The sequence below is a fragment of the Ursus arctos genome, unplaced genomic scaffold (genome assembly GCF_023065955.2).
Source record: "Ursus arctos isolate Adak ecotype North America unplaced genomic scaffold, UrsArc2.0 scaffold_6, whole genome shotgun sequence".
Lineage (NCBI taxonomy): Eukaryota > Metazoa > Chordata > Mammalia > Carnivora > Ursidae > Ursus > Ursus arctos.
In genome coordinates this window covers 47,074,563-47,087,451 of record NW_026623078.1, presented here as the reverse complement: position 1 = coordinate 47,087,451, position 12,889 = coordinate 47,074,563, and the positions used below count along the sequence as shown (strand labels likewise).

The 12,889-nt window shown below is 39.5% G+C and overlaps 1 protein-coding gene across 2 annotated transcripts in view; it reads right to left on the bottom strand.

The window, feature by feature from the left end:
• Positions 1-12,889, bottom strand: part of INTS8 (integrator complex subunit 8) — a 44,935-nt gene that overhangs the window by 3,847 nt on the left and 28,199 nt on the right. For both annotated transcript variants that reach the window (XM_026495704.4, XM_044382692.3), the window contains 6 exons: positions 10,382-10,503; positions 5,725-5,909; positions 5,284-5,317; positions 4,364-4,420; positions 4,213-4,274; positions 1,629-1,747 (listed from right to left, as the gene is read on the bottom strand). In XM_026495704.4, the coding sequence (XP_026351489.3) occupies positions 1,629-1,747; positions 4,213-4,274; positions 4,364-4,420; positions 5,284-5,317; positions 5,725-5,909; positions 10,382-10,503 (579 nt within the window). The remainder of the gene's footprint in view (positions 1-1,628; positions 1,748-4,212; positions 4,275-4,363; positions 4,421-5,283; positions 5,318-5,724; positions 5,910-10,381; positions 10,504-12,889) is intronic.

Here is a 12,889-nt window from a genome sequence, read left to right as displayed (position 1 = left end):
CACACACACACACACACACACACACACACACACACACACTCACATTTTTTTAAAAGACTACTTTAAAGAAGCAATATAATATGCTCCTTACTTTCTAAAACTGATTAGCCAAAAATTTAGCTCAGACTTTGTCAACCTTACTAGCACAGAATTTAGTACTGGAGGTATTTGTTTCCCAAACACCCATCCTAGAAACATACCTGAATTTTCTGAGGTAGTTTATAACCAGTAAATCTAGTCTTTTTTTTTTTTTTTAAGATTTTATTTATTTGACAAAGAGAGAGACAGCCAGAGAGAGAGGGAACACAAGCAGGGGGAGTGGGAGAGGAAGAAGCAGGCTCATAGCGGAGGAGCCCAATATGGGGCTCAACCCCAGAACGCTGGGATTACGCCCTGAGCCGAAGGCAGACGCTTAACGACTGAGCCACCCAGGCGCCCCAGTAAATCTATTCTGAACATGGATATTAAGATCTTGAGAATAAGTTCTTTGGGGGGTTAGGGTGAAAACGAGCATGAAAACTAGTAGTTATTTGCTTCAAAAAGAATCCAGGAGAGAGGGGGGATGATGCAGGTGAGGGTACAGATGGAAAGAAGCTGGGCATGAATTCATTACTGTTAAAGCTGGGTGACAGGTACATGGGGGTTCATTATACTATTATTTTAAAATTTCTTTTTAAAAATTTCAACTCCTAAAGAAAACTGATCTTGAAATGACAGTCGGAAATTTGTCTTGATCCATACAGTAATAGAAATATTGGAACTTTTATATCGAGTGGGAAAATCTATCACATATAATGAGAGTGGGGAGGAGTCAGGAATCTATTTCCAAGAGTACAAATAATTATCAAGAGTGCCAAGACAGATATTAGAATAGCATATTTAGAATAGAATATTTCTTTAAATTTTTTTATTAAAGATTTTTATTTATTTGAAAGAGAGAGAGAGCACAAGCAGGAGGAGGGACAGAGGGAGAAGGAGAAGCAGACTCCCTGCTGAGCAGGGAGCCTGACGCACGGTTTGATCCCAGGACCCTGAGATCAGGACCTGAGCCGAAGGCAGATGCTTAACCGACTGAGCCACCCAGCCAGCCACTCCACCTAGAATACAGTATTTTAAAATAGCAATTTTATAGGGGCACCTGGGTGGTTCAGTCGGTTAAATGTCCAATTCTTGGTTTTGGCTCAGGTCATGATCTCAGGGTCCTGGGATCAGGCCCCACATCAGGCTCCTGGCTCAGCGGGGAGTCCGCTTATAGATTCTCTCCTCCTCCCTTTGTCCCTCCCCCCACTCACGCACATGCTCTCTAAAAATAAATCTTAAAAAAAAAAAAAAAATAGAAATTTTACAAACTAAACTTTAACTTCTTTCCCTAAGAATGCTTCAACCAACTTAGATGAACATTCAACATTTTTTAAAAAAACAGAAAAAAGGTAGTCAACATAAAAAATTAACAGTATCTGCACCAAATGTTCAGCATGGAAGAATGAATATGCAAGTACATCTAGGAAGAAGAGTTAGAGGTCAGAAACAAGACTTAAAGTACTGGGGGAAAATGTGTCCAGTATTTATTTTCACTTCTAAAAGCATTACAAAAAACAAAACACAAAGCAACCATACATCTCACTTACCAAAATAAATGTCTGCCTGAATAATTAACCAGGAATGGGTGTTTGGGTTTATACTGAGGGCGTACCGAACTAGCTCTTTCACCGTGATTGCCACAGCTTCAAAGTCCACAGACTGAAGGCTTAAAAAAAAAAAAAAAAAAGACAATGAACACTAATCTCTATTTTTCAACTTCAAATTCCAGACGCATTTATTAAAAACAAAGACTTAGCCAAAATTTAGATGACCATAAATATAATACTAAGTATTACTAAGAGTAACGCTATGAAAACTATCACAACAACTAAGTCTAAGAAAGCAGTAAGGGGAGGGAATGGGGCCAGCTGCTATGAGCCTGGTTAAACCTGGAAGTCCTTTGACACAGAAATACAAGATGGAACTGTGGGGATAAAAGCCAGCCCAGCACCCAAGAAACACAGCTGACGGGTGCCTACCTCCCAGAAGCAGCAAGGCATTCTGGGAGAGAACACAGGCTCTGGATTCAGATACACACGAGGTTCAAGATCTATCCATAATTCACCAGCGTTCCCAGTACAGTGGGAAAGGAACTGTGGTATTAACCAGCAAACACGATTACACATTTACAGCTAAATGAGTTAAACTGGTTTGTGATACAAAAACTTCTAAAATGTTAACAAGAATTCTATCTACATATCAAACAACTGATCTTAAAATAGTAATGCTTAGTCCAGGACTTTCTCATGCTATCTTTGGAGTCAATAAAGACTCTTGCTCAAGAGAAATGCTTTTTCTGGTCATTTAGTCACACTTTATTTTCTCTGGGTCAATTTACATTAAAGTAACTTTATCATGAAGAGAATGGTCATTAAAAGCCTATTATGTGCCAGTCCTTATTCTAAACACCTAGTTTAGAAAATGTATTAACTTATTTAATCCTTTCAAATCTGAGGTAGGTACTATTCTTACACCCATCTAATAAACGAGGAAATTGGCAGAGAAAGCAACTTCAGGTAACTGAAAAAGAGGCTGGGACTCGAACCCTACCAATCTAGCTCAAAGCCTCTATGGTAAACTATTCTTTTGCCTCATTTATAAACAAACACTGAAAATCGATCATTAAGTTACAATCTTAACTTAGGATAAAGAAGAAACATCACAGATATGCTACCAACCATCAATTAAAAAGGCAGAAAGATTTCTACCTGATTTTTGGCCTGCTACCTAACATACTAAATTTTGTATAAGGCACCCCTGGGTGGCTCAATCGGGTTAAGCATCCAACTCTTGATTTCGGCTGGAGTCATGATCTCTAGGTCGAGAGATCGAGCCACATGTCAGGCACCTGCTTAAGATTCTCTCCCTCTGCCGCCCCCCACCTGGTTCATGCATGTGCGCTAAGAAAAAAAATTTCAGTGGCACCTAGGTGGCTCAGTCTGTTGGGTGTCTACCTTCAGCTTGGGTCATGATCCCAGGATCCTGGGATCAAGCCCCGCATCAGGCTCCCTCTCCCTCTGCCTGCTGCTCCCTCTGCTTGTGCTCTCTGTCAAATCAATGAATAAATCTTTAAAAATAAAAATTTGCAGTTACAGGTTGTCTGGCTGGCTCAGTCAGTAAAGCATGCGACTTTTGCTGATGGGGTTGAAAATTCAACCCCACGATGGGTGTAGAAATTACTTAAAAATCTTGAAAAAATAACAAAAACAAAAACACCCTACAGTTACAATATTGTGTATTATGCCCACTTGCTTCATGAAGCCTGGTGATCCCTTGGGAAACAAGCCTCAGGAAGCGGAGTAAAGGGTCACCTGCCCACTTCTGACCCTCCAAACCCCCACGAGATGCACAACCACTTCCAATCTCTAAGACTGAGATGAAAGCAAATTATTCTCATTCTACAGACTGCTTATCTACCTACTAAAATCTTCTTCAAAGACGCCACTAAGAGCAATAAAATGAGGCCTAGTCCTGCCCTTCAGGCACAAAAAAAAAAAAAAAAAAAAAAAAAAAACAATTGCAGGTGGAGAAGGAAGGAAAAGTAACTTTTGTGAGGAAAGAAATCGGACTCCTGAATGAGAAGTTGCTATTTGTAGGGAGAGAAATGTGTAGATGGTTTCTTCTTCCAGAAAAAGAACATTTTCTTCTCCCGCTCCAAAATTCCATCATCTTACTGTGATTCTCGGGAGATGAAAGAAAGAACATTTCTTAGATACCCAAGAACTTCTTAGTAACGAAAAAGGGTTTGGGGGCCTCTGACAATCAGTGTTAGAAGAGACCTACAAAGAATTATAAAAAAAAGTCCATTTTCAAATAGATACTTGTAAAAGACATAAAATGCTGGCAACCTAGCAGGAAATCAATTTTTTGCCTCGATTTTCTAATTCTACCCATTGACAAGTCATCAGGATCACTTAGGGATCTTTTGTTCGACCGAAGGCTAGTATACCTTAGCTCTTAGAGTTACGCCATATTCATTTTTAGGAAAATAATGACTGCAAAGAGAAACAAACTTGGCTGTAGAATCCTAATAGACTGTACCCTTTTATAAAGTCAAATTATTCAAGGTTATCTGTATCAGGATGGTTTCTAAATACATAAATAATAAATATAAGCTATAATACATCTTACTTGGGGATGGAGGATGGCCAAATAGAAATGTGCTCAGCTGTAATATCATTCACAATGTCCTCCTTAGAAGAAGAAAGATACATATTTTTTTAAAGTGTGATTTTAAAAGGAAATTTCTTTTAAAGATTTAATGAGATTATGAAATACTGACCCGAACATTGTGAAGTTTCACAAAGAGTGACAAAATAATAGTCAAAACCAATGGTTCCTACAAGAAAGAAAATACAGAATCCTTAAATATTATATATATTTAATATTCCTCCTTTCAACCTCAGGGATACCAAAGTATTTTCTCTCAAAAAATTCTTTCACTTTTGAAATGTACCATCTTTACAGCATACACTACAGGTCAAGTTTATTTTTAATCAAGCATATAATTTACACAAAAATTACCCTACTGGGGTGTTTGGGTGACTCAGTCAGTTGACCGTCCAACTCTCAGTTTCGGTTCAGGTCATGATCTTAACAGTCGTGGGATCGAGCCCTGAGTTGGGTTCCACACTCAGCATGGAGTCTGCTTGAGATTTTCTCCCTCTCCCTCTGCCTCTAGCCCTCCCCCTGTGAATGTGCTCGCGTGTGCACGTGCTCTCTAAAATAAATCTTAAAAGAAAAATTACCATATTTAGGTGACTGGCTTATGGTGCTCAAATCCTCAGATGACTTTTGAAATTGAGTAAATGGATCTCTTTCCAATTAGTACTTCCAGCTATCTCTAAAAAGATTAACTTTTTATTCCTTACAATAATATTTAAAGGATGGAATCTAAGTCATGTCCAGTAAATAGATGTAATATTAACGCTAACAAAAACCAAAGTTAGGCTTCACACATCCGGCCCTAGTAAGAAGGCCTCTTTAAAATTGAAAAAAATACGTGTTCTATTCACTAAAACATGTTAAGGTAATGCAAAATAAACGTCTCCATTCAGACCAACTCATTTTCAGGAAGATCACTGAAGATAGTAAGCACATTATACAGAGCACTTAAATAATAAGCATGTAAACACTCCATTTTTCAGTCCTATTTTATGAAAATCAGCAGTAATAATTAGATCAACTTTAAATAAAACTTACCCGTAATTTTTTGATAAAAGAAAGTAGCTCGCTCCTATAAAAAACACAAATTTTGTATATACATTTACTATCAGAATTAAAAAGAAAGTATAGATGGTTTATTCCTAACTCTCCGGTTCTACACGTATGAAAGAATGTAATGTTCTATTATCATATTAACCTAATAAAACTCAGTTTTAATCATATCTGACATCTTCAGTACAACGCAATCACAGGCATCACTGATTCTGAATTCTGGTAGACATTAAATGATTAACAATCTCTTAAAATAACATAAACAGAAGATATCTCCAAAGGTGGCCATGTCAGTCCAGAGATCGGTACCACAGACAGAACTCTAACACTATCCACTTTTTGATATACAAAGATAAAGGTCGATGTTCTTGAAACAGTACAAACGGTACAGATAACAACTCAAGAAATAAACTGATAAAAACATACCGATACATTATACCTAATGTAGATTCCCTCTGTTTTATTAAACTAACTCTGCCATCATTTCCTCGTTTGTGTTGACTGGACACACTACAGATCTGAACAACAACTTCCCAGAGGTCTTTAGCAGTCCGTCTACTTTCTTTAGGGCCAGGAAGTTCCTTGCATGTAGCGGCTAAAAGCTGTCCAAGCTATAACATGAAAAACAGAAAATACACAAATAATTTGTAACAATACCAGAACCACCGATGTAAGTTCTATTATTAAGGCACACCTGAAGAAGGAAGGATAACCACCCAAATACACCAAAGGTACTTTATACTGTGCCTTCCATCCAACCACGGAGGAATTCAGAGCTCACTGTTTACTGACAGATAGGAAATCTGAATGGGGAAGAGGACGCTCTGGTTCTGCCACGTTATAAAGCTCATTTTTTCTACACAATTAAAGTCTAATGAGGACAAAAACAAGTAGAGTCTAGTAAGAACAAAACTAAGACAAAGCAAAGAGGTATGTGATTTATTAAAGGGTATGTGTGTGGGGGGAACCAACCTGGTAAATAGTATGATCCCACTTAAAAGGGGTGGGGGGCGGGGTGTGTGTGTGTGTGTGTGTGTGTGTGTGTGTGTGTGATGGAATGTATATACAGTGTTAACTGTGGTAAAGCCCAGAGAAGCAATTAAAATAGCGCTTTAACTTCACACACATATACTTAAAAAAAGTATTTTTTTTTTTAATGAAAAGATGAGAGGAGAAATCTGGAAACTGAAGTTGGCAGAATAAGGGAGCAAGATTTAGAACCACCTTTGTCTAAGAAAAATGGCAGTCGCTGACCGGAGCTATTGCAGATGTGAGAAGGCAGAAGGAAGGACGGATTACTGAAAGTGAATGATCTGAATAAAGGAAGCCTTAAGGACCAAAAATGCAAGAAGAACCCATAAAGAGTGGAAGGGCTGAAAGCAAAAGGCAGAGAAAAGGCAGGCCCAAAACGTAGAGGAAAAAATTGGCTTAAGTGAAATTCAGCATTTCTTTCCCTCCGCAATTTCAAAACAAGAAAGGGCCCCTCCATCCTTTGTTCTTATTAAATCTTGTAACGTCATTGCTCTTTTAGAGGGTGAAATGGCAAGGATAATTTCAAGTCCATCAGGAAACCCCAGATCCCTTACTGGACCTAGAAAATATTCATAATGGGGTCCCCACTGCTTAAGGCAGTGTCTTTAAGAAGGTGGCCATATTATGAGAAAGATGAAAACTGATACTTTCCCCAATTTTTTTATACTAAAAAATTTCAATAATAGAAAATCTGAATAGTTCAATACTTGCAATACTTGGACTTATTGTGAATATTCTGCCACACTTACTTTACACATCTACATATACTCTTTGTCAACCAGTAAGCTGCAGACACCACACCTCATCCCTAAATGCTTCAATAAGTATCTTCTAAGGACAAGAACGTTCTCCTATGTAACCACAACTTGTAACCACTACTCCACGATCACACCTAAAAAAATGTAGAACACTGGTGCTTCCTAAGGTAGTAAAAATGACATAAAAACCCTAGCTGTGGGGCGCCTGGGTGGCTCAGCTGTTTAAGCTCCGGTCATGATCTCAGGGTTATGCGATGGAGCCCTCATAGGACTCGGCGCTGGCCGTGGAGCCCACTTAGGATTCTCTCTCTCCCTCCCACTCACCGCCCCCTCTACCCCCACACTGCTCGCACTAACAAAAAAACCAACCCTAGCTGTGCTATGTGAGTGGAAATCAAGAGTCCACAGTCTAATAGAACATTTCATCTTGCATGCCTACTGAACGTAAGTCGGCTCCGACAACCAGGCCCACCATACATGCAGCTTGGACTGCAGCGCAATGCAGGGCCTCCTGTATGTAGCTCCTGGTCTCAAGTCATTGTCTGTTGTCAAGAATCACATGCTTAGCTGAAGCTCACTACATTAATTTACTTGAAAGTAAAACTTTTCAGAAGTCTTGGGCCCCAGGGGAACCTGGCTGGCTCAGTCAGAAGAACATGTGACTCTTGATCTTGGGGTGGTGAGTTCAAGTCCCATACTGGGTACCAAGATTACGTAAATAAATAAACTTAAAAAAAAAAGTCTTACACCCCAAGTCGACTGAATTCCACAAACATTCTTAAACATCTACTATGTGTGGGCACCAAGTAAAGCACTGAGAATATAAAAAGTAACTATCAAGACTACACAGTGTAAGTGCAACAAAAATGTATGTCCATGGCTCAAAAGTAACAAGACCAGTAGCACAGTTCACAGATAAAAAGAGGAGAAAGTGATTTACTCATTTGCAGAGAAAGGAATAAGGCAAAGCGTCAAAGAAACCACACCAGGAGCGCCTGGGTGGCTCAGCTGGTTACGCGTCTGCCTTCAGCTCAGGTCATGATCCCAGGGTCCTGGGGTCAACCCAGCAGCAGGCTCCTTGCTCAGCGGGGAGCCTGCTTCTCCCTCTCCCTGCCGTTCCCCCTGCTTGCGCTGTCAAATAAATAAATAAAATCTTAAAAAAAAAAAGAAACCACATCAACAGGCGAAGGGGGAAGGGCATCCGGCTAAATGACCAAGTGCACGTGCTTAAGCTCTGAGGCGGAGAAAGCATCCTGCGCAGAGCCCCCCGCTGGTACCACCGGCACGGAGCTGGCATGGCAGAGCAGGAGACAGCAACCTGGGGAGGAAGCACCTGACCCTAAAAGGCCTTGCAGGCCACATTAAAAACCTTGGTCTTTACCCTGTGCTATTACTACTATTATCAGTCTTTTATAACCCAGGTGTCCGTAAATCCTGCACACTTTCCAGTATACTATATGCTGCCTCCTCTCCGGATCCAAGGGGGGAGACTGTACAGTTCTGTATTATTTCAAAATGTTACATGCTTAAGATTTTTCCTTTTTGTGATTACAGAGTATTTAAATAAATAAGAAAATATGGAAAATAAAACTGATTAAAATCACCTAATCTTACATTATCCAGAGATAATGACCGTTAATATCCTTCCAGACTTCCGTACGCACATGTACACATATTCCATGCCAAATTCCAAGCTTGGAAACTGCTCCAAATTATAGTATTTTCAAAACAAAGTCCCTTACTCTAGACTTCCTTCTCGGATTCCTTCTTCTTTAACAGACAAGGGAGCAAGGGGCCAACTAGGGAAGGGGACACACAAACCCTAACCAGATGAGATGATGAGAAGCCTCAGTGACTCCTCAAGGTCACCAGCTATTCTGTCCCTTTGGGCCAGATCAGGGGGACTGCATGAAGAGTGAGATCACCCAGCCCAAGGTCAGGGAACTTGCAGCACGACACCCTGTGCCCTTCCACACTGCAAGCCCTCAAACATACACCTAGTCCTGCTGCGGCACCAGCTCCACAGAATACATTGTGGAGAGAAGCAAAGAGAAGCTACTGTACTGTCCTGAGCAACAAGCTAGGATCCTAAGTGGAAATATCTTGGAACAAAACGGTTCTCTCATCTGAGAGAACAATACATTTTAGGAACAATTGTAGAGAAAACAAAAAGGAGGAAAATCCTTACAAAAGAAATCAGTAAATCTTCGAAGGGTTGAAATGAAATGAGCTCAGTTTTTAAAAAGACATACATGAAATTAGGAGGAAAAAACAAATAACCAAAGACAAACATAAAAAAGTGACAAGAGTCTTGTAAGGGTTCCCAGATAACCATCGATTTAAAAGACTATGTACTAAAGATGAGAGCAGATGAAGAACAAAAAGTATACAAACAATAAGGAGGAAATCTGAAAAACCAAATGTACACACAGAAAAATGTTAATCACAAAATGTTATTTTAACGATAAGACCAGAAACGGAAAAAAGCCCACTGTTTATTCAGGGCATACATAATGTTTGCACAAAACAGACGTAGTCTTAGGGAAAACTCCAGTCTTTGTGTTTTCTGCACCCAGAAACATTTCCAGTTGCACAGGACAGATATAACTAAGAAAGGAGAATAAACAACTGAGCACCAATCCACTGAAGGAATTCTTTCACTGGGGTGTAATGACATATACACTAACAAGAATCAGGCCCAAATCTAGAGGAGGAAACAGGCTCTAAAGAAGGTAAGGTGCTCAGAGGGAAAGCAGCTGGAAACGTACCTTCACAACTCCACCAGTTCACACACAGGTATGCCCCTGTATTCCAGACCTTAAAACTAGAGTTTGATTCTTTTGATCAAAGCAAGAAAAGCTAACCTCTCACTAGCTTAGGGTTATACCAAAATGTTGTCTGTTACCTAATTTTTGCTTGTGTTCTCATGAACGCAAAACTATACTTTTAACCACAAACCAACGAAATTTGTCCAATCTTCCACTGTATTATAGAAATTGGACAAATTCCCTAAGTTGTACAGATCTAAAGAAACAGGGGCACCTGGGTGGCTCCATCAGTTAAGCATCTGCTTTCAGCTCTGGTCATGATCCCAGGGGTCTGGGATCAAGCCCTGCATCGGGCTCCTTGCTCAGAGGAGAGTTTGCTTCTCCCTTTCTCTCTCCCTCTGCCTCTCCCTCTACTCATGCTCTAAGGAAATAAACCTTAAAAAAAAAAAAAAAAAAAGATCTAAAGAAACAGGTACAATAATCCCAGCCTAATAATCCCTTTATTTAGATTAAAACACAAGTTACCTTTACATATGGATTATTCTGAAGCAGAAACGCGGGAACTTGCAGGGTAAGGTATTCATTTTCCCTCCAGTTTAACATAAAAGCAACACACTCTTCCGCAATCACTTGACGAAGAGGAATATCTAAAAAGCCAAAGAAAGCAGTTAGAATTACCATCATAACACTAAAATGACAACAAAGCAAGCATGTACTAAGATTTCAGTGGAACAAATTAAAAACAACAGTTACAGATGGAAAAATTCTAACATTTTATATTTTTCTCTAGAAAGTTAAGGTTTCCCAACAGACTGCGTGGTCCCCACTACTAATCAACAGAATCATCTACTACGAATACTTTCCATGGCCAACCCCCTACTGAGGAAGTCCACAGCACCTGTCCTCCAGAAATTTGTAATTCAAACAAGCAGATAATAAACACACAAAACAAGTATGATGGTACCATATAAACTTTTAGCATATTTAGAGCATAGAAATGGCTAAAAATATTTAAAATTATAACAAATCCGAGTAAATATACCATTTTAAATATTTCTTCTGATTAAAACGTAATAAATACTCCTCAGAAGCAAGTCCTTCACTTTCAAAAAAATATTTACTGTACCAAAAACAGTTTTAAATAAAAAGTGATAACGAAAAAAAAAATCACCCAGAATTGTTTTGGACAAAAAAAGAAAAAGAAGAACTGCTGTGTACATAATTTCCCTTGAAATATTAAATATACCTTAATATTAAATATGTTGCAAATTTTCATAGCTCCAAGTATATAATATTCAGGTTTTAATGTACTTCAGCAAAAAGAAAAATCCCAGAGAATGCTAAATTACAATGTTAACTTAAAATAGGGAGAGCTATTAAACTTTTTGAGTACCTCTATTTATATTTTAGTCTTTCTAAAAATGACTGCCTGTGGCTCTTAGTTTATATCTCACCTTAACCAAAAAAGGATTTGAAAGGACAAAGAGAGTTATAGGAACGCAGCAAAATATACATCTGCATCATCGTCAAGAAAGAACGAAGTGAAATTAGTACCCCCGATGCATGCAGGCCATGGAGTTCTTTACGTTTTGCCAAAGGCAGATCACACAGCGTTTGGCTCTAAGGCTTCCTTTATTCACCCGGCACTCCCCAATAATATATGGATTTTAAAGATACACTAGAATCTAGGGAGAATTCTGATAGAGCCTGAAAAGCAGTGATTTGGAGATTAAACTTCTCTTTAAGCATCTGCAACGCAATTAATCATTATTTCTAAATGCAGAGTCCTATGCTGTAACAGGCACCCAGAGTAGGCCTAGAATTCAATTTTGTTGAAATCCTAGGAACATAACAAAGACACGTCTCAACAGAAAGTAAGTTGTTAAGACGGAGGTATTAAAAGTTGGGGAATTTCGGGGCATCTGAGTGGCTGGGTGGGTTGAGCGTCCAACTCTTGATTTCAGCTGGGGTCATGATCTCAGGGTCATGGGATCAAGCCCCGTGTTGGGCTCTGTGCTCAATGGGGAGTCTGCTTGAGATTCTCTCTCTCCCTCTGTACCCGCCCTCACTTGTGCACATGCATTCATGTGCACGTTCTAAAATAAATCTTTTTTTTTTTAAATAAAAGTTGGGGAATTTCTCCCAAAAGACATCACTGGTTTTAGAATAATTAACCTGTAGCCCTTATTTATAAACGGAAGGTTGGATCTGTTGTCAATTAAGATCATCTAATTCCTATTCCTGATAGAACCAGGCTAATCCACCTTACACCCTCTTCTACAGAGGGCATGCATCTAATTTGATCAAAATTGGCCCAATAACATCTTTAAAAAAAAAAAAAAGAGGGAGGAGGGGCACCTGGGTGGTACAGTCAGGTGTCTGACTCCTGATTTCAGCTCAGCTGGTGGAATTGAGCTTGTGCTGGGCTCTGCACTGGGCGTGGAGCCTGCTTTTCTTGCTCTCCTTTCTCCCTGCCCAACCCACTTCCCCATGCTCTCTCAAATGAATAAACCTTAAAAAAAAAAAAAAAAAAAGAGGGAGGAGTATTCGGCAGATGACACCTTTTGGCACCCCTCCCCCTATCCTGACCCATGGAGAGACCATCCTACCACCCTGACTCTCACAATGGCAGTGGAGTGCACCCAGATGTCAGGGCATCGAGCCAGGTGTCTGCTGAACTCAGGGCCGTTAGTCTGTAATTGAGGCTCAAAGGTAAGGCACTGCGCCCGCGCTTGTTCCTCGTAACAATAAATGACATCCTTGCCTTTCCATTTAAACACTACTTGCAACACAAACTATGGGACAAGCAGCTGAACACCCAACAAGGTAAAAATTTACATAATTTATGTGTAGCACTAGGAGTCTTGGACCAAAAACAAAACAAAACAAAACAAACTAATGTCAATTTCAAACTACTTAAAGGTCAAAAAGGTAGTACAAATAGACCTGTGCTTATTTAAAGGCATTTCCACCTATTTCAAAGAGTAAGAGCAGAGGCTTAACCAGGACTGATGGATTCAAATCACTGTTCTG